Source organism: Gorilla gorilla, chromosome 3 (genome assembly GCF_029281585.2).
Source record: "Gorilla gorilla gorilla isolate KB3781 chromosome 3, NHGRI_mGorGor1-v2.1_pri, whole genome shotgun sequence".
Classification (NCBI taxonomy): domain Eukaryota; kingdom Metazoa; phylum Chordata; class Mammalia; order Primates; family Hominidae; genus Gorilla; species Gorilla gorilla.
Genome location: NC_073227.2, coordinates 165,909,430 through 165,935,793, shown reverse-complemented (window position 1 = coordinate 165,935,793; position 26,364 = coordinate 165,909,430). Strand labels below are relative to the sequence as shown.

Below are 26,364 nucleotides of genomic sequence, written 5' to 3'. Positions count from 1 at the left end.
AAGTTAACAATACTTAAATGCTGATGTGAAGTCTGTAAATCTTACATCACTTGATAAAGGAAAAGGAAATAAAATGAAGATATTTTCTTAGTACAAGTCTATACATGCATAAACATGTTTTTAACAAAAGCAGAAGGAACTCATGACAGTTACAGTCCTCATTTCTGCAGCTGGTCACAAGATCGTAGCTGGTATTGATGACTGCCTTCTTCTACTACCCGTTCTGTATTCCCTTTGCCTTCAGCAAGCACCTCATCAGGTCATGGATTTTTTTTCCTGGTGGAGTGACCCAAAGCTTTGTTCCTGAAGGGTCTGGGTCATTTGTAGTCCTGCCTGGATTGGGCTGTTGTAGTTTCCCATTGACCTTAATCACAGGGCATAGTAATACTAAGAGATGTCCTAATGGATCTCCTGTATTCCATGCATATTCTTCCTTACCTCCATTGTGGAGTGGTAGACTGATTTCATCTTGATAGTCCAGGTCAGTCATCCCAGCCAACACTGTAACTCCCTTTTTAGCCTATTGACTTAAAGGTAAGAGGAGCCCAAAGTGTACAGGTGGCAATCTTAACTTACAGTTTAATGGAATCGTTGTTGCGTCTCCAGGTGGCAGCGTTCCTCCCTCTGAAACTAAGACCTCTAGGCCAGCAGAACGTAATGTCGTGGGAACAGGAAGCAAAAATGTTGCCAGTGGATCACCAGGGGTGATGGTGGTACCATTTTCACTTCCACCCCTTGATTCCTGGAACTGTGAATCCTGGCTATGGGAGAAACAGTACCATATATTGGACCCTGATTCAGAGCACACATAGCCTTCTGGAGAACTTTGCCCGAGTCCTGCGTATTGTCATCTAGTTGGCATTGTGATTGTGACTTCAAAAGGCTATTCCACCATTCTGTCTATCCAGCTGCTTCAGGATGATGGAGAACATGATAAGACCAGTGAATTCCATGAGCATGTGCCCACTGCCATACTTCTTTAGCCGTAAAGTCAGAGGCAATGCTGTGTGGAATACCATGACAATGGATAAGGCATTCTGTGAGTCCGCGGTTGGTAGTCTTGGCAGAAGCATTGCATGCAGGATAGGCAAACCCATATCTGGTAAGTGTCTATTCCAGTGAAGACAAACCTCTGCCGTTTCCATGATGGAAGAAGTCCAATATAATCAACCTGCCACCAGGTAGCTGGCTGATCACCCTGAGGAATGGTGCCACATCAAGGGCTCAGTGTTGGTCTCTGCTGCTGGCAAATTGGGCATTCAGCAGTGGCCATAGCCACGTCAGCCTTGGTGAGTGGAAGTCCATGTCGCTGAGCCCATGTGTAACCTCCATTCCTGCTACCACGGCTGCTTTGTTCATGGGCCCATTGGGCGATGACACTGGTGGCTGGGGAAAGAGGTTGTGTGGTGTCCACAGAACGGGTCATCCTATCCATGTGATTATTAAACTCCTTCTTTGCTGAGGTCACTTGTTGGCGAGCACTCATATGGGATACAAATATATTCAGCTTTTGACCACTCAGGAGAGGCCCATCCACATACCTCTTCCCTAAATTTCTTGGTCACCAATTTTCCAATCATGATTCTTCCAAGTCCCTGACCATCCAGCTGATCCATTGGCTACAGCCCATGAATCAGTGTATAATTGTACATCTGGCCATTTCTCCTTCCATGCAAAGTGCATGATCAGGTGCACTGCTCGAAGTTCTGCCCACTGGGAAGATTTCCTTTCACCGCTGTCCTTCAGGGATGTCCTAGAAAGGGGCTGTAGTGCTGCAGCTGTCCACTTTCAGGTGGTGCCTGCATATCATGCTGAACCATCTGTGAACCAGGTCCTGGTCTTCTCTTCCTCTGCCAGTTGATCATAAGGAACTCCCATGAGGCCATCGGTGCAGGCTGGTGGAGAGATGTCAGGGTGACAGGAGTGCAGAACATGGGCATTTGAGCCACTTCCTCATGTAACTTGTGCCTTCCGGACCTGCTCGAGCCTGATCACGTATATACCACTTCCATTTGATAATGGAATGCTGCTGTGCACAACCCACTTTATAGTTAGATGGGTCAGAAAGTGCCCAGTTCATGATAGTCAGTTCAGGTTCCATGGTGACTTGATGACCCATAGTCAAACATTCAGTTTCCACCAAAGCCCAGTCAAGAGATGTCTCTCAAAAGGAGAGTAGTTATTTGCAAAAGATGGCAGGCCCTTGCTGCGAAATCCAAGAGGCTTCCACTGTGATTTACTATGGGGGCCTGCCAAAGGCTCCAAACAGCATCCCTATCTGCCACTGATACCTCAAGCACTGTTGGATCTGCTGGGTTATATGGCCCAAGTGGCAGAGCAGCTTGCACAGCAGCCTGGACCTGTTGCAGAGCCTTCTCCTGTTCTGGACTCCACTCAAAACTGGCAGCCTTTCAGGTCACTCGATAAGTGGGCTGGAGTAACACATTCAAATGAGAAATGTGTTGCCTTCAGAATCCAATTAGGCCCACTAGGTGTCGTGCCTCTTTCTTGGTTGTAGGAGGGGCCAAATGGAGCAACTTATCCTTCACCTTAGAAGGAATATCTTAACAAGACCCACACGACTGGACCCCTAGAAATTTTACTGAGGTAGACGGTCCCGGAATTTTAGTTGGATTTATTTCCCATCCTCTGGCATGCAAATGTCTCACCAATAAGTCCAGTGTATTTGCTACTTCTTGCTCACTGGATCCAGTCAGCACAATGTCATCAATGTAATGGACCAGTGTGATATCTTGCAGAAGGGAAAAGTGATCAAGGTCTCTTCGAATAAGATTATGACACAAAGCCAGAGAGTTGATATACCCCTGAGGTAGGACAGTAAGGTAAATTGCTGGCCTTGCTAGCTGAAGGCAAATTGCTTCTGGTGGGCCTTGTGGACAGGAATGGAGAAAAAGGCATTTGCCAAGTCAATGGTTGGATACCAGATACCGGGGGATATATTAATATGCTCAAGCAATGAAACCACATCTGGTACAGCAGCTGCAATTGGAGTCACCACTTGGTTAAACTTACGATAATCCACTTTCTCCAGGATCCATCTGTCTTCTGCACAGGCCAGATGGGAGAGTTGAACGGGGATGTGGTGGGAATTACCACCCCCACGTCCTTCAAGTCCTTGATGGTGGCACTAATCTTCGCAACCCCTCCAGGGATGTGATACTGTTTTTGATTTACTATTTTTCTAGGTAAAGGTAGCTCTATTGGCTTCCATTTGGCCTTTCCCACCATGATAGTTCTCACCCTACCAGTCAGGGAGCCAATGTGGGGGTTCTGCCAGCTGCTAAGTATGTCTATGCCAATTATGCATTCTGGCACTGGGGAAATGACCAAAGGATGAGTCTGGGGACCCACTGGACCCAGTGTAAGTCAGACCTAAGCTAAAACTCCATTAATTACCTGACCTCTGTAAGCCCCTACTTTAACTGCTTTAACTGGAAGACCGAAATGATGCTTTGGGTCCCCTGGAATCAATGTCAGCTCAGAGCCAGTGTCCAGTAGTCCCCAAGATGCCTGATCATTTCCCTTGCCCCAGTGCAGTTACCTTGGTACAAGGCCAGAGGTCTTCTTGGGGAAGGATGGGAGAAAGATTCACTGTATAAATTGTTGGTAATGTAGTGGGGTCCTTCCCCAAGGGGACCTGGCCTCTCCTTCATTCAAGGGGTTCTGGTCTGTAAACTGGCTCAAGTCTGGAAATTGAGAGGCTGTGATTCTCTGTTTTTATAATTCAGATTAGTCCTTTGTCCATTCGACCTAGAAGTTTTCTGTTTGTATAAGTTAAGTAGGAATGCAGTAGGCTTCCTATCAATTTCACTTCTAGGAACACCATGATTAATTAGCCAATGCCAAAGCTCTACACAAGTCAGACTATTCTGATTGCTGCTTTGCCTCTGCTGTCCATTACAGTAGCTATGCCCACCTTGCCTTTGATGATTGAGTGCTGCCACTTGGCCCCTGCCACCTTGGGATTCAATTATTCCCATTTTATTTAAATTTTGTAGTTGAGTGACTGTGGTTCTCATCGTTAGATCTGACATACAGAGAAGAGCAATTATAGGGCTCTTCAAAAATGGGGGTGCTGCCCTCACAAATCTGTTTTGCAAGGCATTGGTCAAGGTGTATCTTCTGGACCCTCCCAGCTGGGATGAGTAGGTCTAAAGTGACTAATCCACTACCCCATCCCAATCTCCCTAAGCTTTTGGATCCCTTCCTCTACATTAAACAAAGGGAGATCAGGTATTTCCACCTCTCTCACAGTGGGCCATTTTTTAATCCATATTTCAGCTAACCAAGCAAATAACCTATTAGAACCTTTTTTAACTCCTTGAGCTGCAACACTAAAAGCAGAGTCCCTACTTACTGAGCCCAAATCAATAAATTCAGCCTGATACAACTCTTATGTTCCTTCCACCATTATCCATACCTTTAATATCCATTCCCATGCTTGTTCTCTAGATTTCTGTTTATATAAATTAGAGAACTCAAACAGTTCTTTTCAGTTGTAGCGCACCTCCTTATGGATCACACTCTCAACTTCACCTCCAGGGGCCTGCCAGGACTTTAGTCTAATTATAGGTCTAGAAGCAAACAAGGGTGTCGGGGATGGCTCCTGAGGAGAATCAACATTTTCTTGCCTGGCAGCTACCTCAGATCATCACTGTTGCTTCAGGCAGCACAGGGTTTATCTTCTCAGACAAAGGTGGAAAGACTGATGGCAGTGTGGGTCGGGGAGGGGATGTTGCCACTACTGGGGATGGGGAAGCTCTTTCTTCTGGCAAAAGAGCCTCATCAGAGTTTACGAACTCAGTGTCCCCAGCTTCATCAGAGTCCTCCCACTCTTCCTTATTCCAAGTTTCAGGGTCCCATTCTTTTCCAATCAGTGCCCTCACTTTAACAGTAGACACCTGGCGAGGCTGTACATGCATCTTTCGTTGCAGGTCAGCCACTCACATGATAAGAGATTGTGTCTGTTTTTCCACAATTTCAGCTTTTTTCTCTACGGGAGTTAAGACCCCCACTTAGGGCAGTCTTAGCAGATTTGAGGGGTTAATACCTGCTTCTGAAGCCAGGAGTTAGAATCCCTGAGTTCATCATTTTCTTTCATCACTTTGTCCACTGAACTTAGGAGCAACCAACCAGCTTCATTATGTTCCTTGGTTCTCCACATACGGTCAGAGGTATTATGTGTAGTGTCATTAAACTCCTTGCCGCTCAAGAGTGGTGAATCAAGTGTCAAACACATTTATTTTGCATAACTCTCTAAACAGTTTACACCAAGGACTATCAGTATTTTCCATACTATTAGAAGTAGAGTCCTTAGCAGTTTTGGGTCTAATCATATTAAGCAGCCAACTCCAGAAACCTCAAAACCAACGAAACAACCCCGTCCTTAATATTCTGTTCCTCTAGAACCACTCCTGGTACCAAAAGCTGTATTAGTCATGGTTCTTTTTGAGGGAAAGAACTAATGGGAGATATGTATATATATGATATGAGTTTCTTAAGCATTAAGTTACACACAAGGTACCACAATAGGCTGTGTGCAAGCTGAAGAGCAAGGAGAACCAGCCCAAGTCTCAAAACTGAGTAACTTGGGAGTCCTATGTTCGAGGGCAGGAAGCATCCATCATGGGAGAAGGATGTAGGCTGGGAGGCTAGGCTCGTCTCTCCTTTTCACATTTTTCTGCCTGCTTTATATTTGCTGGAAGCTGATTAGATTGTGCCCACCAGATTAAGGCTGGATCTGCCTTCCTCAGACCACTAACTCAAATGTTAATCTCTTTTGGCAACACACACACAGGCACACCCAGGATTAATACTTTGTATCCCCCAATCCAATTAAGTTGACACTCGGTATTAACCATCACACCATCTAACAGCTCTTTCAGCTTCCCCTGGCTCCCTCCCCATTTTCTCTTACAGATATTTCCCCTACTAAATTTCTTGTATTTCTAACCCTGTCTTGGTGTCTGCTTCTCAGACACAGCTGTATTCTTAAGACATCCCTTTAAGATCATCCTGGGAATTTCCTTCACTTTTTCTTTTGGGAGACCTCTTATTTCTGGATCCCAGGTCTTCATCATTCTTGGTTTACTTCCTTTATTGGTGGAATACATCCTCCACATGGGAGGTAAATTGTTGAAACCTTGCATGACTGAAAACTTTATTTTAATCTCACCCTCAAGGGATGATTTGGCTAGGTATGGAATTCTAGTTTGGAAATAATTTGCTCTCAGAATTTTAAACACATTCTCCATTGCCTCATAGTTTCAGCGTAAATGTTGAGAAATACAATGCCACTTTTAATTTCTAATGCTTTGCATGTGATCTATTTTTCTCTCAAGTAGCTTTTATAATCTCCTTATCCTTGATATTCAGAAAATTCATGATGCTGTGCCTTATTGCATATGTGTTTCCTTTATTGTGCAGCATGCTCAATGGTTTCTGTCAGTGTGAAGATACCTGTCCCTGAGTCCTGGAGACACTCTTGTGTTCTTTGATAGTTTTTAATTGTTTTCTCTGTGCTCTCTATCTGAATTCACGTATATTAGCTATGATAACCTCCTGCATTAGACCCCTAATTTTCTCATTTTCTACTTCTTTTGTATTCCTGTCTTCCAATTCATTTAACTTCTATTAAATTAAGAAGTTTTTGGCCAGGTGTGGTGGCTCACGCCTGTAATCTCAGCACTCTAAGAGGCTGAGGTGGGCAGATCACCTGAGGTGAAGAGTTCAAGACTAGCCTGGCCAACATGGCAAAATCCCATTTCTACTAAAAATACAAAAATTAGCCAAGTGTGGTGGCACTCGCCTGTAGTCTCAGCTACTCAGGAGGCTGAGGCATGAGAATTGCTTGAACCCAGGTGGCAGAGGTTGCAGTGAGCCAAGATCATGCCACTGCACTCCAGCCTGGGAGACAGTAAGACTCTGTCTCAAAAAAAAAAAAAAATATATATATATATATATATGTATAGGCAAAAACTTCATATGTACATATAAATTTCTAAGACCTCTTTTTGTTCTTTGACCATTTTAAAAATTAACATTCTGTTCTTGTTTCTTGGATGCAATATGTTATATCACTGAGGATATTAATGATGCTTTGTTTTGTTTTTTAAATTCTTGTACTTCCTTCACTGCCTCTCTTTGGAGTTCCTTTTTTTTGTCTTTGTTTGCTTGCTGCTTTCAATTTCTGTCTTGTTTTGTCTTGTTTCTTACATACCAGGAGATCCTTGACTATTTTCTCTTATTTAAGAGTGAGGCACAAATAATAAGTTTGGAACCATTTGTGTTCATAGAATTTGTTCTTGGTGGGCCTCCTGTAGTGTAGCCAGTCTGGAAGCCTCACCTCCTTCAAGTCTTTGCACACATCACTTTCTCATTGAGGCCTATTCCGACCACCTTATTTAAAGCTGGTTACACACCTGCCCCTAATACTACAGCTCTGTCTTTTCCTGCTCTGTTTTTTTCCCATGCACTTTTTGTACCTATATGCTATGTAATCACTTATTGATTACGTTTATTACTAGAACATCACTTACAAGAGAACAGGGATTTTGTTGTTGTTCTTGGTTTCACTGATATATTCCAACCAATGAGAATAGTGCCCTGCACAAAACAGTCATTCAGTCAATCAATAAATGTTAAATTGAGGACATTCACACATCATTATGTATAGGTCTTTTCTTACGGATTTTCATTTTGCCCATAAAATAATAATGCATTCTCTGGCCTGGGGCACATGGCAAGGGATGGGACGTGAGATATGTAGGAAACTACAAAGTGATCTGCCTAGGAGTCAGTGTTTTCGTAGCTGAGCAAGAGGAAGGGAGGTGAGATTTTACTGTTAAATGTCCAGTTGTACAGTTCGCTTTATATTCAGGTGCTGCCATCTAGTCTTGTTTTACCTGAATCTAGACCCTCTTTAATCTGTCTAACTGGTAAGACCTTAGTTTTCTATAAGAGTGGGAAAGGAAACCATCAACTGCCTGCTCACACTGGGGGCAGGTAAGAATCTAGGGCTTTAACTATTCCTTATACTACAGACATACCTCATTTTATTGCACTTCGCTTTGATAAATACTGTGTTTTTACAAATCGAAGATTTGTGGCAACTCTGCATCGAGCAAGTCTATCAGTGCCATTTTTCCAGCAGCATGTGCTCATTTTGTGTCACTGTCATATTTTGGTAATTCTTGTAGTATTTCAAACTTTTTCACCAATATTATACCTGTTACGGTCATCTGTGATCAATAATCTTTGATGCTACTATTGTCATTGTTATGGGTCCCCACGAACTAAGCCCATGTAAGATGGCAAACCCAATCGATAACTGTGTGTGTTCTGACTACTCCAGCACCTAACCAGCCGTTTCTCATCTCCCTCCCTCTCCTTGGGCCTACTTATTGGTTGAGACACAACAATATTGAAATTAGGCCATTTAGTAACTTGACAATGGTCTCTAAGTGTCCAAGTGAAAGGAAGTGTCTCACATCTCTCACTTTAACTCAAAAGCTAGAAAGGACTGAGCTTAAAAAGGGGGGGCGTGTTGAAAGCCAAAATAGGCCAAAAGCTAACCTCTTGTTCTAATGGAAAAGTTCCTGAAGGAAATTAAAAGTGCTACTCTAGTGAACACATGAATAATAAGAAAGCAAAACAGCCTTATTGCTAATATGGAGAAAGAATGTTCTGGATAGAAAATCAAACCAGCCACAACATTCCCTTAAGTCAAAGCCTAATTCACAGTAAGACCCTAACTCTTGAATTCTATAAAGGTGAGGAAGCTGCAGAAGAGAGTTTGAAGCTAGCAGAGGTTGGTTCATGAGATTTAAGGAAAGAATCCATCTTCATAACATAAAAGAGCCCAGTGAAGCAGCAAGTGCTGATGGAGGAGCTGTAGCAAGTTACCCAGATCTGGCTAAAATAGTTGATGAGGGTAGATACACTAAGCAATACATTTTCAGTGTAGACAAAACAGCCTTCTGCTGGAAGAAGATGCCAACTACGACTTTCATAGCTAGAAAGGAGAAGTCAATGCCTGGCTTGAAAACTTCACCAGACAAGCTGATTTTGTTAGGGGCTGATGCAGCTGGTGACTTTAAGTTGAAGGCAGCACTCGGTATTCTAAAAATCCTAGGGCCCTTAAGAATTATGCTAAATCTGTTCTACTCATGTGCTATAAATGGAAGAACAAAGCCTGGATGAGAGTACATCTGTTGAAAGCATGGTTCCCTGAATATTTTAATCCCACTGTTGAGACCTACTGCTCAGAGGAAAAGATTTATTTCAAAATATTACTGCTCATTGACAATGTACGTAGTCACCCAAGAGCTTTGATGGAGATGTACAAGGAAATTAATGTTGTTTTCATGTTTGCTGATACAACATCTGTTCTGCAGCTCATAGATGAAGGAGTTATTTTAACTTTCAATTCTTATTATTTAAGATATACATTTCATAAGGCATTAGCTGCCATAGTGATTCCTCTGATGGAACTGGGCAAAGTAAATTGAAAATCTTCTGGAAAAGATTCATCCCAGATGTCATTAAGAACATTTATGATTCATGTGAGAAGGTCAAAATACGAACATTAACAAGAGTTTGGAAGAAGTTGATTCCAGTCTGCATTGATGACTTTGAGAGGTTCAAGACTTCAGTTGAGAAAGTAACTGCAGATGCATTGGAAATAGCAAGAGAACTAGAATTAGAATTGGAGCCTAAAAGATGTGACTGAATTGCTGCAATCTCATGGATAAAACTTAAACTGATGAAGAGTTGCATCTTATTGATGAGCAAAGAAAGTAGTTTCTTGAGGTTGAATCTACTCCTGGTGAAGATGCTGTGAACACATTGTCAAAATGACAACAAAGGATTTAGAATATTACATCAACTTAGTTGAAAAAGTAATGGCAGGGTCTGAAAGGACCAACTCCAATTTTGAAAGTTTTGCCTTAAGTAAAATACTACTAAACAGCATTGCATGCTACAGATGAATTTTCCATGAAAGGAAGAGTCAATCATTGTGGCAACCATCATTGTTGTCTTATTTTAAGAAATTTCTACAGCCACCCAAACCTTCAGCGACACCACCCTGATCAGTCAGTAGCCATCAACATTGAGGCAAGACCTTACACCAGCAAAAAGGTTATGACTCACTAAAGGCCCAGATGATTGTTAGCACTTTTTAGCAGTAAAACATTCTTAAATTAAGGTATGTGCATTGTTTTCTTAGATACAATGCTATTGCATGCTTAATAGACTCTAGTATAGTGTAACACAGCTTTTATTTGCACTGGGAAACCAAAAAATTTGTGTGACTTGCTTTATTGCAATATTTCATTTGTTGTGATAGTTTCAAACTGAACCCTCAAATTCTCTCGGGTATGCCCCTGTAGACTTTCAACCAGTTTTCTTGTTCACTTGTTTTTTTGTATTTTTAGCCTAACTTGGCACCCCTGCCTTCAGAACTACCTGGTACTTCAAATTTCAGAGGTATTAGGGTACCATGTACCTTGCTTCTTGTTGACCTCCTCCTCGCTGCCCTCTTCCCCACCGTCCCTTTCTACACATCTCAGGGACTAAACAAAGTGGAGAAAGAGAATATGTAAGTTATTTATCACTAATCCCTTTTTTTACCACCTCATCAGTTTTTATCTTCTCTCCTATTCCCATTGCTTTTGTGGATTTGTATATTTTTCAAATGCCTCAGCCGTCATATTAGTTGAATTTTGAAAGCAAGAAGAAAAAGATACTTATTCAGTTCAGTTTCCTAAAGTACTTTTCCAAAACACTTGCAAATTAATCAATGGTGTTTCAATTATAGCTTGTTGCATGCTCGAAGTTATGGGCTCAAGTGATCCTTCTGCCTCAACCTCCTGAGTAGCTGGGACTGCAGGCACACATCACGATGCCTGGCTAATTTTTTTATTTTTTGTAGAGATGGGGTCTTGCTATGTTGCCTAGATTTATCTCAAACTCTTGGCCTCAAGCAGTCCACTGGCCTCAGCCTCCCAAAGTGTTGGGATTATAGGTGTGAGGCCGTGCACCTGACTGAACTTGAGACTTTAAAGGAGAAGTTAGGGGACTGAGGTCTCATGTGACAGACCAAAAGTCCCTATAATTATTCTTATATTTACATGTATAAAAATAATTTACTAGAGAGTATCCAAGACATAACCCATTTTAAATGATGTACAATTAATACTTTTTGGCCATATGTTGGTCTTTGGAATACTTTCAGAATCTGCCTTCTTCATCATGTAAATTTATTTCTGCATTATTACAGATTATATAGGTAAAATATAGTTAGTGAGGCAAAGGACTGTTCAAGATAAAGCTGAGGAGGTAAGCAGAGACCAAAATCATGCAGGACCTTGTCAACCATTTTAAGGATGTGTTATTTTATAACAAAAATCCTTATACTTCCTGAAGGCTAACCGTTATTCTGACTCTAGGATAGATTACTTTCACTAAAGTTTTGTTTGCCTGTTTTTATTTGTTGGGTTTTTTTCACTTTGCATAGATGGAATCATATTGTGCATACTCTTTTGTGTCTGGCTTCTTTTATTCAGCCTTATGTTTGTGACAGTCATTGGTACAATTGGGTAGTTAACAAATGGTTCATCCTCACTGCTATATAGTATTCCATGTTGTAAATGTACTCCAATTTATCCACTTGACTATTGGTGTGTATTTTGATAATCTGACTGTTATAACTAGTGCTCCTATAAACACTTCAGTACACACTGCATTTCTGTTGGATTTATAACTTTTTTGATTTATAGTAGTTCTTTATGTATTCAAAATAGTTGTCCTGTGGTGGATATATGCATAATACTTCCCAGTCTGATGCTTGTTTTTTCACTTCCTTAATGGTGTCTTTTTTGATGAACAAACATTCGTAACTGTAGGATAGTTAATTAATGTTAATTGATTGGTGCTTTTGTGATCTATTTAAGAAAATGTTACTGGCTCCAAGGTCACAAAGATGTTTTATTTTCTTCTCAAAACTTTGTTGTTTTGTCTTTCACATTTAGATCTAAATTCATCTGGAGCTGATTTTTGTTTATGGTGAGAAGTGTAGGGGTCAAAAATCTTTCCCCCCACCAAATGGAAATTAAAATCATCTAGCATCATTACTTGAAGAGAACATCCATTCCCTATTGTGATGAAATGTCATCTTTGACAACAATCAAATGACTGTAAATGTGTGGATCTGTTTTTGAACTCTAAATAGTTTCATTAGTCTATTACTCTATTTTTGCACTAATTCCACACTGTTTTAGCTTTATAGCTTTATGTTAACTTTGTATCCAGTGACCTTGTGACATTATTTTATTAATTTTAATAGTTTGGAGATTTTTTTTGGATGTTCTAGATGTGCAGTCATACAATTTTCAAATAGTAATTTTTTTCCTTCCGTTGCAATCCTTGTCCATCCCCTCCTCTCCCACTTAGTTCTTTTCCCATTGTTGCCCTCCTTTTTCCTTGCCTTGTTGTATTGCTTAAGACTTCAGTACAATGTTAGCTAGAAGTGGTGATAGTGGATAATCTTGTCTTGTTCATGATCTCATTGGGAAAGTTTTCAACATTTCACTACCATATATGATGTATGCTGTAGGTTGTTCAAAAGATGCTGTTTTTCATGCACATGTATGTTTATTGCGGCACTATTCACAATAGCAAAGACTTGGAACCAACCCAAATGTCCATCAATGATAGACTGGATTAAGAAAATGTGGCACGTATACACTATGGAATACTATGCAGCCATAAAAAAGGATGAGTTTATGTCCTTTGTAGGGACATGGATGAAGCAGGAAACCATCATTCTCAGCAAACTATCGCAAGGACAAAAAACCAAACACCGCGTGTTCTCACTCATAGGTGGGAATAGAACAGTGAGAACACTTGGACACAGGAAGGGTAACGTCACACACTGGGGCCTGTCATGGGGTCGGGGGAGGGGGGAGGGATAGCATTAGGAGATATATCTAATGTAAATGATGAGTTAATGGGTGCAGCACACCAACATGGCGCATGTATACATATGTAACAAACCTGCATGTTGTGCACGTGTACCCTAAAACTTTAAGTATAATAATACAAAAATACATAAAAGAATAACTCATATATTAATCATCCTAAAATATAAAAAAAAGATGCTGTTTTTAATTTTTTTTTTTTTTTGGTTTGGCAGTTTTTTATAAAGTTAAACTTGCCCATGACCCAACAATTCCAGTGTTAGGTATTTATCCAAGAGAAATGAAAATACATGCTCACAGAAAGTTCTATATATGAATGCCTATATATGCTTTTTAATTAAAAAAAATTTTCCATAGGTTATTGGAGTACAGGTAGTGTTTAGTTACATGTGTAAGTTCTTTAATGGTGATTTGGGTGCACCCATCACCCAAGCAGTATACACTGCGCCCTGTTTGTAGTATTTTATTCCTCACCCCCCACTTTCCCCCAAGTCCCCAAAGTCCATTGTATCATTCTTATGCCTTTGCATCCTCATAGCTTAGCTCCCACATATCAGTGAGAATATACGATGTTTGGTTTTCCATTCCTGAGTGACTTCACTTAGAATAATAGTCTCCGATCTCATCCAGGTCGCTGCAAATGCCGTTTATTCATTCCTTTTTATGGCTGAGTAGTATCCCACCATGTATACTGTGGTATACATACCACGGTTTCTTTATCCACTTGTTGACTGATGGGCATTTGAGTTGGTTCCATGATTTTGCAGTTGTGAATTGTGCTGCTATAAACATGCGTGTGCAAGTATCTTTTTCATATAATGACTTCATTTACTCTGGGTAGATACCCCGTATTGAGATTGCTGGATCAAATGGTAGTTCTCCTTTTAGCTCTTTAAGGAATCTCCATACTGTTTTCCATAGTGGCTGTGCTAGTTTACATTCCCACCAGCAGTGTAGAAGTGTTCCCTGATCACTGCATCCCCAGCAACATCTACTGATTTTTTGATTATGGCCAGTCCTGCAGAAGTAAGGTGGTGTCACATTGTGATTTTAATTCGCATTTCCCTGATCATTAGTGATGCTGAGCATTTTTTTGTATGTTTGTTGGCCATTTGTATATCTTCTTTTGATAATTGTCTATTCATGTCCTTAGCCCACTTTTTGATGGGATTAATTTTTTTTTTGGCTGATTTGTTTGAGTTCATTGTAGATTCTGGATATTAGTCCATTTTCAGATGTATAGATTGTGAAGATTTTCTCCCACTCTGGGCTGTTTACTCTGCTGACTGTTCCTTTTGCCATGCAAAAGCTCTTTAGTTTAATTAAGTCCTAGCAATTTATCTTTGTTTTTATTGCATTTGCTTTGGGGTTCTTGGTCATGAAATCCTTGCCTAAACCAATGTCTAGAAGGGTTTTTCCAACGTTAATCTTCTAGAATTTTTATAGTTTCAGGTGTTAGATTTAAGTCCTTAAGCCATCTTGAGTTGATTTTTATATAAGGTGAGAGATGAGGATCCAGTTTCATTGTCCTATATGTGTCTAGCCAGTTATCCCAGCACCATTTGTTGAATAGGGTATCCTTTCCCCACTTTATGTTTTTGTGTAGTTGTTGAAGATCACTTGGCTGTAGGTATTTGGGTTTATTTATGGGTTCTCTACTCTGTTCCATTGTCCTATGTGCCTATTTTTATACCAGTACCATGCTGTTTTGGTGACTATGTCCTTATAATATAGTTTGAAATCAGGTAGTGTGATGCCTCCAGATTTGTTCTTTTTGCTTAGTCTTGCATTGGCTATGTGGAATCTTTTTGTGGTTCTATATGAATTTTAGTACTTTTTTTCTAATGCTGTGAAGAATGATGATGGTATTTTGATGGGGATTGCAATGAATTTGTAGGTTGCTTTTGGTGGTATGGTCATTTTCACAATTTTGATTCTACCATTCCATGAACATGGGATGTGTTTCCATTTGTAGGTTGCTTTTGGTGGTATGGTCATTTTCACAATTTTGATTCTACCATTCCATGAACATGGGATGTGTTTCCATTTGTTTGTGTTGTCTATGATTTCTTTCAGTGGTGTTTTGTAGTTTTCCTTGCAGAGGTCTTTTGCCTCCTGGGTTAGGTATATTCCTAAGTTTTTTTCTTTTTCTTTTTTATTTTTTTTTGCAGCTATTGTAAAAGGGATTGAGTTCTTGATTCGATTCTCTAGTTGGTTGCTGTTGGTGTATGGGAGAGCTACTGATTTGTGTACATTATTCTTGTGTCTGGAAACTTTACTGAATTTTTTTGTCAGTTCTAGGAGCTTTCTGGAGGAGTCTTTAGGATTTTTGAGGTAAACAATTATATTGTCAGTAAACAGTGACAGTTTGACTTCGTCTTTACTGATTTGGATGTCCTTTATTTCTTTCGCTTGTTTGATTGCTCTGGATAGGACTTCCAGTACTATGTTGAAGACGAGTGGTGAGAGTGGGCATCCTTGTTTTGTTCCAGTTCTCAGAGGGAATGCTTTCAACTTTTTGCCATTCAGTATTATATTTGCTGTGGGTTTGTCATAGATGGCTTTTATTGCATTGAGGTATGTTCCTTTATGCCGATTTTGCTGAGTTTTAATCATAAAGGGATGCTGGATTTTGTCAAATGCTTTTTCTGCATCTGTTGAGATGATCATGTGGTTTTTGTTTTCATTCTGTTTATGTGGTGTATCACATTTATTGACTTGTGGATGTTAAACCATCCCTGCATCCCTGGTATGAAACCCACTTTCTCGTGGTAGATTATCTTTTTGGTATGTTGTTGGATTCAGTTAGCTAGTATTTTGTTAAGGATTTTAGCATTTATGTTCATCAGGGATATGGGTCTGTGGTTTTCTTTCTGGTTATGTCCTTTCCTGGTTTTGGTATTAGGGTGATGCTGGCTTCATAGAATGAATTAGGGAGGGTTCCCTCTTTCTCTGTCTTGTGGAATAGTGTCAGTAGGATCGGTACCAATTCTTCTTTGAAAGTCTGGTAGAATTCTGCTGTGATTCTCTGGGCCTGGCCTTTTTTTTTGTTGATAATTTTTAAATTACCATTTCAATCTTGTTGCTTGTTATTGGTCTGTTTAGGGTATCTAATTCTTCCTGATTTAAGCTGGGAGGGATGTACACCTCCAGAAATTTATATGTCTCTTCTAGGTTTTCAAGTTTATGACCGTAAAGGTATTCATATAGCCTTGAATGATCTTTTGTATTGCTGTGGTGTGAGTTGTAATGTCTCCTGTTTCATTTCTTATTGAGGTTATTTGGATTTTCTCTCTTCTTTTCTAGGTTAGTCTTGCTAATGGTCTATCAGTTTATCTTTTCAAACAACCAGCTTTTTGTTTCATTTATCTTTTGTAATTTTGTTTGTTTGTTTTAGTTTCATTTAGTTATGCTCTGAACTTGGTCATTTCCTTTCTTCTGCTGGGTTTGGGTTTGGTTTGTTCGTGTTTCTCTAGTTCCTTGAGGTGTGACCTTAGAGTGTCAGTTTGTGCTCTTTCAGTCTTTTTGATGTAGGCATTTAGCACCATGAACTTTCCTCTTGGCACCACCTTTGCTGTATCCCACAGGTTTTTATAGGTTGTCACTATTGTCATTCAGTCTGAACATTTTATAATTTCCATCATGATTTTGTTGGTCCAGTGATCATTCAGGAGCAGGTTATTTAATTTCCAGGTATTTGCATGTTTTGAAGGTTCCTTTTGGAATTGATTTCCAGTTTTATTCCACTGTGGTCTGAGAGAGTCCTTGATATAATTTCAGTTTTCTTAAATTTATTGCAGCTCATTTTGTGGCCTATCATGTGGTCCATCTTGGAGAAAGTCCCATGCGCTATTGAATAGATTGTGTATTCTGTGGTTCTTGGATGGAATGTTCTGTATATAGCTGTTAAGTCCATTTGTTCCAAGGTCTAGTTTAAATCCATTGTTTATTTGTTGACTTTCTGTCTTGATGACCTGTCTAGTGCTGTCAGTGGAGTATTTAAGTCCCCCACTGTTATGGTGTTGCTGTCTATCTCATTTTTTAGGTCTGTTAGTAATTGTTTTATAAATTTGGGGACTCCAGTGTTATGTGCATATATGTTTAGGATTGTGGTATTTTCCTGTTGGACAAGGCCTTTTACCATTATTTAATGTCCCTCTTTGTCTTTTTTAACTGCCATTGCTTTAACGTTTGTTTTGTCTGACATAAGAATAGCTACCCCTGCTCACTTTTGATGTCCATTTACATGAAATGCCTTTTTCCACTCCTTTACTTTAAGTTTATATGATTCCTTGTGTGTTATGTGAGTCTCTTGAAGGTGGCAGATGGTTGGTGAAATTTTTTTTTTTTAGATTTTGAGATTTTGAGATGGAGTCTCGCTCTGTCACCCAGGCTGAGTGCAATGGCACAATCTTGGCTCACTGCAAACTCTGCCTCTCAGGTTAAAGCAATTCTCCTGCCTCAGCCTTCTAAGTAGTTGGGATTATAGGTGCCTGCCACCATGCCTGGCTTATTTTTTTTGTATTTTTAGTAGAGATTGGGTTTCACCATGTTGGTTAGGCTGGTTTCAAATTCCTGACCTCAAGTAATCTGCCCGCCTGAGCCTCCCAAAGCCTTGGGATTATAGGTGTGAGCCGCGGTGCCCGGCCAGTTGGTGAATGCTTATCCATTCTGTAGTACTGCATCTTTTAAATGGAGCATTTAGGCCATTTACATTCAATGTTAGTATTGAGATGTGAGGTACCATTCCATTCATCATGCTATTTGTTGCCTGTATACCTTGATTTTTTGGTTTTTGTTTTTGCTTTTTAAATTCTATTTTTGTTTTATAGGTCCTGTGAGATTTGTGCTTTATTTTATTTATATATATATATATATTTTTTATTATACTCTTAAGTTCTAGGGTACATGTGCACAATGTGCAGGTTTGTTACGTATGTATATATGTGCCATGTGGGTGTGCTGCACCCATTAACTCGTCATTTACATTAGGTATACCACCTAATGCTATCCCTCCCCACCCCCACCCCACAACAGGCCCCGGTGTGTGATGTTTCCCTTCCTGTGTCCAAGTGTTCTCATTTTTCAGTTCCCAGTTATCAGTGAGAACATGCGGTGTTTGGTTTTTTATCCTTGCGATAGTTTGCTGAGAATGATGGTTTCTATCTTCATCCATGTCCCTACAAAGGACATGAACTCATCCTTTTTTATGGCTGCATAGTATTCCATGGTGTGTATGTGCCACATTTTCTTAATCCAGTCTATCATTGGACAATTTGGGTTGGTTCCAAGTCTTTGCTATTGTGAGTAGTGCTGCAATAAACATACGTGTACATGTGTCTTTATAGCAGCATGATTTATATTCCTTTGGGTATATACCCAGTAATGGGATGGCTGGGTCAAATGGTATTTCTAGTTCTAGATCCCTGAGGAATTGCCACACTGTCTTCCACAATGGTTGAACTAGTTTACAGTCTGACCAACAGTGTAAAAGTGTTCCTGTTTCTCCACATCCTCTCCAGCACCTGTTGTTTCCTGACTTTTTAATGATCGCAATTCTAACTGGTGTGAGATAGTATCTCATTGTGGTTTTGATTTGCATTTCTCTGATGACCAGTGATGATGAGCATTTTTTCATGTGTCTGTTGACTGCATAAATGTCTTCTTTTGAGAAGTGTCTGTTCATATCCTTCACCCACCTTTTGATGGTGTTGTTTTTTTTCTTGTAAATTTGTTTGAGTTCTTTGTAGATTCTGGATATTAGCCCTTTGTCAGATGAGTAGGTTGTGAAAATTTTCTCCCATTCTGTAGGTTGCCTGTTTACTCCGATGGTAGTTTCTTTTGCTGTGCAGAAGCTCTTTAGTTTAATTAGATCCCATTTGTCAATTTTGGCTTTTGTTGCGATTGCTTTTGGTGTTTTAGACATGAAGTCCTTGCCCATGCCTATGTCCTGAATGGTATTGCCTAGGTTTTCTTCTAGGGTTTTTATGGGTTTAGGTCTAACATTTAAGTCTTTAATCCATCTTGAATTAATTTTTGTGTAAGATGTAAGGAAGGGATCCAGTTTCAGCTTTCTACATATGGCTAGCCAGTTTTCCCAGCACCATTTATTAAATAGGGAATCCTTTCCCCATTTCTTGTTTTTCTCAGGTTTGTCAAACATCAGATGGTTGTAGATGTGTGGTATTATTTCTGAGGGCTCTGTTCTGTTCCATTGGTCTACATCTCTGTTTTGGCACCAGTACCATGCTGTTTTGGTTACTGTACCCTTGTAGTATAGTTTGAAGTGAGGTAGCATGATGCCTCCAGCTTTGTTCTTTTTGCTTAGGATTGACTTGGCAATGTGGACTCCCTTTTGGTTCCATATGAACTTTAAAGTAGTTTTTTCCAATTCTGTGAAGAAAGTCATTGGTAGCTTGATGGGGATGGCATTGAATCTATAAATTACCTTGGGCAATATGGCCATTTTCACAATATTGATTCTTCCTATCCATGAGCATGGAATGTTCTTCCATTTGTTTGTGTCCTCTTTTATTTTGTTGAGCTGTGGTTTGTAGTTCTCCTTGAAGAGGTCCTTCACATCCCTTGTAAGTTGGATTCCTAGGTATTTTATTGTCTTTGAGGCAATTGTGAATGGGAGTTCACTCATGATTTGGCTCTCTGTTTGTTATTGGTGTATAAGAATGCTTGTGATTATTGCACATTGATTTTGTATCCTGAGACTCTGCTGAAGTTGCTTATCAGCTTAAGGAGATTTTGGGCTGAGACGGTGGGGTTTTCTAAATACACAATCATGTCATCTGCAAACAGGGACAATTTGACTTCCTCTTTTCCCAACTGAATATCCTTTATTTCTTTATCCTGCCTGATTGCCCTGGCCAGAACTTCCAACACTATGTTGAATAGGAGTGGTGAGAGAGGGCATCCCTGTCTCGTGCCAGTTTTCAAAGGGAGTGCTTCCAGTTTTTGCCCATTCAGTATGATATTGGCTGTGAGATTTGTGCTTGAAAGAGGTTCTGTTTTGATGTGTTTCCAGGATTTGTTTTAAGGTTTCGAGCTCCTTTCAGCAGTTCTTGTAATGGTGGCTTGGCAGTGGTGAATTTTGTCAGCACTTGTTTGTCTGGAAAACACTGTATCTTTCCTTCATATTTGATGCTTAGTTTCACTGGATACAAAATTCTTGGCTGATAATTTTGTTTGAGGAAGCTGAAGATAGGGCCCTAATCTCTTCTAGCTTGTAGAGTTTCTGCTGAGAAATCTGCTGTTAATCTAATAGGTTTTCCTTTATAGGTTACCTGGTACTTTTGTCTCACAGCTCTTAAGATTCTTTCCTTCGTCTTAACTGTACATAACCTGATGACAGTGTGCCTAGGCGATGATCTTTTTGTGAGGAATTTTCCAGGTGTTCTTTGTGCTGCTTGTATTTGGATGTGTAGGTCTCTAGCAAGGCCAGGAAGTTTTCCTTGATTATTCCCCCAAATATGTTTTTTCAGCTTTTAGATTTCTCTTCTTCCTCAGGAATACCGATTATTCTTAAGTTTGGTTGTTTCACATAATCCTGGACTTCTCAGAGACTTTGTTCATATTTTCTTATTCTTTTTTCTTTGTCTTTGTTGGGTTGGGTTAATTCAAAGACCTTGTCTTCAAGCTCTGAATTTCTTTCTTCTGCTTGTTCATTTCTATTGCTCAGACTTTCCAGAGCATTTTGCATTTCTATAAGTATATCCAATGTGTCCTGAAGTTTGATTGTTTTTTCTTTATGCTATCTATTTCCTTGAATATCTCTCCTTTCACTTCTTGTATCATTTTTTGGATTTCCTTGCATTGGGCTTTGCCTTTCTCTGGTGCCTCTTGAAATAGCTTAATAACTAACCTCCCAAATTCTTTTTCAGGTAAGTCAGGGATTTCTTTTTGGTTTGGATCCACTGCTGGTGAGCCAATATGATTTTTTGGGGGGTGTTAAGGAGTCTTGTTTTGTCATATTACCAGGGTTGGTTTTCTGGTTCTTTCTCATTTGCATAGCCTCTGTCAGAGGGAATGTCTAGGGCTGAAGGCTATTGTTCAGATTCTTTTGTCCCATGGGCTGTTCCCTTGATGTAGCACTCTCCGCCTTTTCCTATGGATGTGGCTTCCTGAGAGCCGAGCTGGAGAGATTGTTGTCTCTCTTCTGGGTCTGGCCATCCAGCAAGTCTACCAGCCTCCGGACTGATACTGGGCATTGTCTGCACAGAGTCCTGTGATGTGAACCGTCTGTGGGTCTGTCAGCCGTGGATACCAGCACCTATTCCAGTGGAGGTGGCAGTGGGTGAAATGGACTCTGTGAGGGTTCTTAGCTTTGATGGTTTAATGCTTTATTTTTGTGCTGGTTGGCCTGCCAGGAGGTGGCGCTTTCCAGAGAGCATCAGCTGTGGTAGTATAGGGAGGATCAGATGGTGGGCGGGGGGCCTAGAACTCCCAAGAGAATATGCCCTTTGTCTTCAACTACCAGGGTGGATAGGGAAGGACCATCAGGTAGGGGCAGGGTTTGGTGTGTCTGAGCTCAGACTTTCCTTGGGTGGGCCTTGGTGCGGCTGCTGTGGGGGATAGGGGTGAGGTTCCCAGGTCAATGGAGTTGTGTACTTAGGAGAATTATGGCTGCCTCTGCTGAGTCACGCAGGTTGTCAGGGAAGTGGGGGAAAGCCAGCAATCACAGGCCTTACCCAGCTTCCACATAATCCAAAGGGCCGGTCTCACTCGCACTGTGCCCCCCACCAACAGCACTGAGTCTGTTTCCAGGCAGTGGGCAAGCAGAACTGAGAACTTGCCCCATGGTACCCACCTCCGAGCTATGAAATTAAAGGATTTTAGTTCTTCCTCCACCTGTGGAGTCTGCACACTGGATGCTGGATTTGGGCTCTCCCCTGAGTTCTGGCCAGGAGCCTTCTTGACTAGTTCAAATTGTTACAAAATTCAGCTGGAGACTTCCTTCTCCCTGTGGTATTTTCTCCGCACCGCTGGCCGCCCTCCTGAAGGATCCCTGTGATGCCAGGCAAGAATGGCCTGCCTGGGGACCCAGCAAGCTCCCAGGGCCTTTTCCACTGCTTTCTCTACCCCTGTATTTCACTCTGCTGTCTAAATTGATTCAGCCCCAGGTAAGGTCAGAATCTTCTTCCTCAAATGAGACCTTCAGTTTCCCCAGTAGGAGTGTGTGCTTGGGGGTGGAGGATCTCCCTTTTCTGCTTCCGCAGTTTGGGTACTCAGTATTTGGGGTGTCTCCTGGGTCCTGCAGGAGCAGACCGCTTTTTTCAGAGGGTCTGTGGGTCCTCTTGGGATTCCTGATTTATTCCTGCAATCACTCTGGAGCTAAAATTCACGATATGAGCCTCCACATGCTGCTCTGTTCATCCAAGTCAGAGCTGCAATCTACTCCTGCCTCCCATCCACCAAGATGAAGTCTCTGATTATATATGAAAAGATGCTGTTTTTTATTAATGATTGCATTCTGTTTCCAATTTGCTAAGAGTTTTAAAATCATAAATGAGTATTGAATTTTGTCACATGGGTTTTTTTCATATAATGAGATGACAGTATGAGTTTTCTCTTTTCTACTATTAACAAAGTCATTACATTGGTTAATTTTCAAATGATAATCCAGCCATACATGCCTAGAATGATATATTATCCTTTTTATATATTGCTGGATTTGATTTGCTAGTATTTGTTCTAGGTTTTTTTCATTTGTGCTCATGAGAAAGATTAGTTTGTAAAGGTTCTTTCTTATACTATCCTTATCAAATTTTGGAACAAAAATTATGCAGGCCTCTGTTATTCTGTTCTTAGCTTGCTTAAAGAAATTCTTGAGGCTGGATAATTTGTAAAGAAAAGACACTTAATTGGCTCACAGTTCCACAGGCTGTACAGGAAGCATGTCTGGGGAAGCCTCAGGAAATGCTGAATCATAGCAGAAGACAAAAGGGAAGCAGGCACATTTTACATGGCTGAAGTTGGAGGAAGAGAGGGAAGAGGGAGGTGTCACACACTTTTAAACAAACACATCTTGTGATAACTCACTCACTATCATGAGAACAGCACCAAAGGGGAAATCCACCACCATGATCCAGTCATTTCCCACCAGGCCCCCCTCCATCATTGGGGATTACAATTTTACATGAGATTTGGGCAGGGACACAGACCCAAACTATATCAAGGCCTTATAAAAATAGTTAAAAAGTGTTTCTCCCTTTTCTATTCTCTGTGTTTGTGGAAAATTTAGGTTATTTTTTAAATATTTAGAAGAAGCCAGTCCAACTGATAAAGCCATCCAGGTCTGAAGTTTTGTTGTAGATTTTAAATTATGAGTCAGTTTCCTTAATAAATGTCATTCTATTCAGATTTTTCTACTTCTTTATGTTAGCATTGATAAATTGTATTTTTCAAGGAATTTATCCATTTTGTCTTATGATGTATGTATAATCTGCTGTTAAATGAATCTGATGAATTCTTAGTTACAGATATTTTAGTTTTCAACTGTAGAATTTTTATTAAAAATATATTCTCATTCTCAGATGAAATTCTTTATTTTTTCTTTTTGTTTTTGCCTCATTTCTTAAACATGTTAATCATAGTCATTTCTGATTGTCAGACACTGGAAAAATCTTTTTTACACTTTAAAATATCTTCTTAACAACCTTGTATATTCAAAACATGTTCAAGTGACAATATTTTCAATATGTTAAGTATAAATTTAATATCACTCATTTCTTTTTAATTTTAATGTAGCTACTAGAAAATTTATATATATGTATATATATGTGTGTGTGTGTGTATATATATATATATATACATATACATATAGCTTATAATTGTGGCCCACTCTGTTTTTCTGTTAGAGCTGCTCTAGGTGATGTTTTCTTTTTCTAGGGAAAGTTCACTTTTTTTCCCGCTAAGCAGATAGACTGAGATGCTTTACTCCTCTCAGTCCCTGAGTGGAAGCTGCTTTGCAGTGGAAACTGCTTTGCAGTTTTTGCAAGGTTCTCTCTAGTTCTGTTCTTTAACACTTCTGGGGCCTAGCCCCTCAAGGCTTTCAACTAGGAGCCTGGTATTTTCATGCTCCTTCCCCTTGGCAAGTTCTAAACTCTAGTGCTTCCCTCCTTAGCCCTGAAAGATTGCCAAAAACTCTGCTGTGCTTCTCAGAGGCCTCTTGCTTAACCTTTCAGCAACCTATCCTAGGCAACTTCAGAATGTGGCAAATATTGTGAGGGAAAAATTGGCCATTTATTTGAAGCCCTTGAAGTCTCTAATTTTGTCTTTTCTGAAAGACCCTAGTAATAGCTCTGCATGTTTCTCTGACTTCAAGAAACACCTCTCTCCCTGGGCAAAGCCATAGTTTTTAGCCTCTCGCCCTTTACCAGCATCAACAAATGCTCCTGTTGTTAAAATGGGTGCAGAAAGACCATTCACCTCCCTGAGGCTCTCTCCTCCCTCGAATCCTGGCCTCCATTAGTCTTCATTGCTTTTGCTTGTCTCTGATACCTATAAAATGATAATTTTTATGTTTTACCTATAAGCATTCTCAGCAGGGGCATTGGCTTGCCACAAACTACTCCATCCTCTTGAATTTTATTTTATTTTATTTTTTAAGACAGTCTTATTCTGTCATCCAGGCCAGAGTACAGTGGTGCAATCTTGGCTTACTGCAACCTCCGCCTCCAGGGTTCAAGCAATTCTCATGCCTCAGCCTCCTGAGTAGAGTAACTAGGATTACAGGCATGCACCACCAAGCCCGGCTAATTTTTGTATTTTTAGTAGAGATGGGGTTCCACCGTTTTGGCCAGGTTGGTCTCGAACTCCTGACCTCGGGTGATCCACTCGCCTCGGCCTCCAAAAGTGCTGGGATTACAGACGTGAGCCACTGCGTTCAGGCAATCCTCTTGAATTTAAAAGAGACATTTTAAAAGTCCAGACCTTCTTCATGTGACTTCTATTGTGGAAGCTTTCTGTCTTGCCGTGCCTTCCATGGATACCTGGTCCCTTGCTGGTGCCTTCAGAAAGTTGCCTTCTAAAAAGGAGATGTATATTTTTGTTTTTTTTTCCCCCATATACCTCTCCTTTTATTGGTTCAAGATCAAGCGATTTATTTATTTATTTTTTATTATACTTTAAGTTCTAGGGTACATGTGCACAATGTGCAGGTTTGTTACATATGTATACATGTGCCATGTTGGTGTGCTGCACCCATTAACTCGTCATTTACATTAGGTATATCTCCTAATGCTATCCCTCCCCCTCTTTCCCCACCCCACGACAGGCCCCAGGGTGCGATGTTCCCCACCCTGTGTCCAAGTGTTCTCATTGTTCAGTTCCCATCTGTGAGTTAGAATATGTGGTGTTTGGTGTTCTGTCTTTGCGATAGTTTGCTCAGAATGATGGTTTTCACCTTCATGCATGTCCCTACAAAGGACAAGAACTCATCCTTTTTTATGGCTGCATAGTATTCCATGGTGTATATGTGCCATATTTTCTTAATCCAGTCTATCACTGATGGTCATTTGGGTTGGTTCCAAGTCTTTGCTATTGTGAATAATGCCACAATAAACATAAGTGTGCATGTGTCTTTATAGCAGCTTGATTTATAATCCTTTGGGTATATACCCAGTAATGGGATGGCTGGGTCAAATGGTATTTCTAGCTCTAGATCCGTGAGGAATTGCCACACTGTCTTCCACAATGGTTGAACTAGTTTACAGTCCCACCAACAGTGTAAAAGTGTTCCTATTTCTCCACATCCCCTCCAGCACCTGTGGTTTCCTGACTTTTTAATGATCGCCATTCTAACTGGTGTGAGATGGTATCTCATTGTGGTTTTGATTTGCATTTCTCTGATGGCCAGTGATGGTGAGCATTTTTTCATGTGTCTGTTGACTGCATAAATGTCTTCTTTTGAGAAGTGTCTGTTCATATCCTTCACCCACTTTTTGATGGGGTTGTTTGATTTTTTTCTCATAAATTTGTTTGAGTTCTTTGTAGATTCTGGATATTAGCCCTCTGTCAGATGGGTAGATTGCAAAAATTTTCTCCCATTCCGTAGGTTGCCTGTTCACTCTGATGGTAGTTTCTTTTGCTGTGCAGAAGCTCTTTAGTTTAATTAGATCCCATTTGTCAATTTTGGCTTTTGTTGCGATTGCTTTTGGTGTTTTAGACATGAAGTCCTTGCCCATGCCTATGTCCTGAATGGTACTGCCTAGGTTTTCTTCTAGGGTTTTTATGGTTTCAGGTCTAACATTTAAGTCTTTAATCCATCTTGAATTAATTTTTGTGTAAGGTGTAAGGAAGGGATCCAGTTTCAGCTTTCTACATATGGCTAGCCAGTTTTCCCAGTACCATT

The 26,364-nt window shown here is 40.3% G+C and overlaps 1 protein-coding gene across 9 annotated transcripts in view; it reads left to right on the top strand.

The window, feature by feature from the left end:
• ANAPC10 (anaphase promoting complex subunit 10) overlaps window positions 1-26,364 on the top strand; it is a 235,321-nt gene that overhangs the window by 63,979 nt on the left and 144,978 nt on the right. For 2 of the 9 annotated variants that reach the window (XM_055385591.2, XM_063705565.1), the window contains exon 5: window positions 10,458-10,621. The exons of the other annotated variants lie outside the window; for them this stretch is intronic. In XM_055385591.2, coding sequence (XP_055241566.1) covers window positions 10,458-10,621 — 164 coding nt within the window. The remainder of the gene's footprint in view (window positions 1-10,457; window positions 10,622-26,364) is intronic. 9 annotated transcript variants of the gene reach the window in all.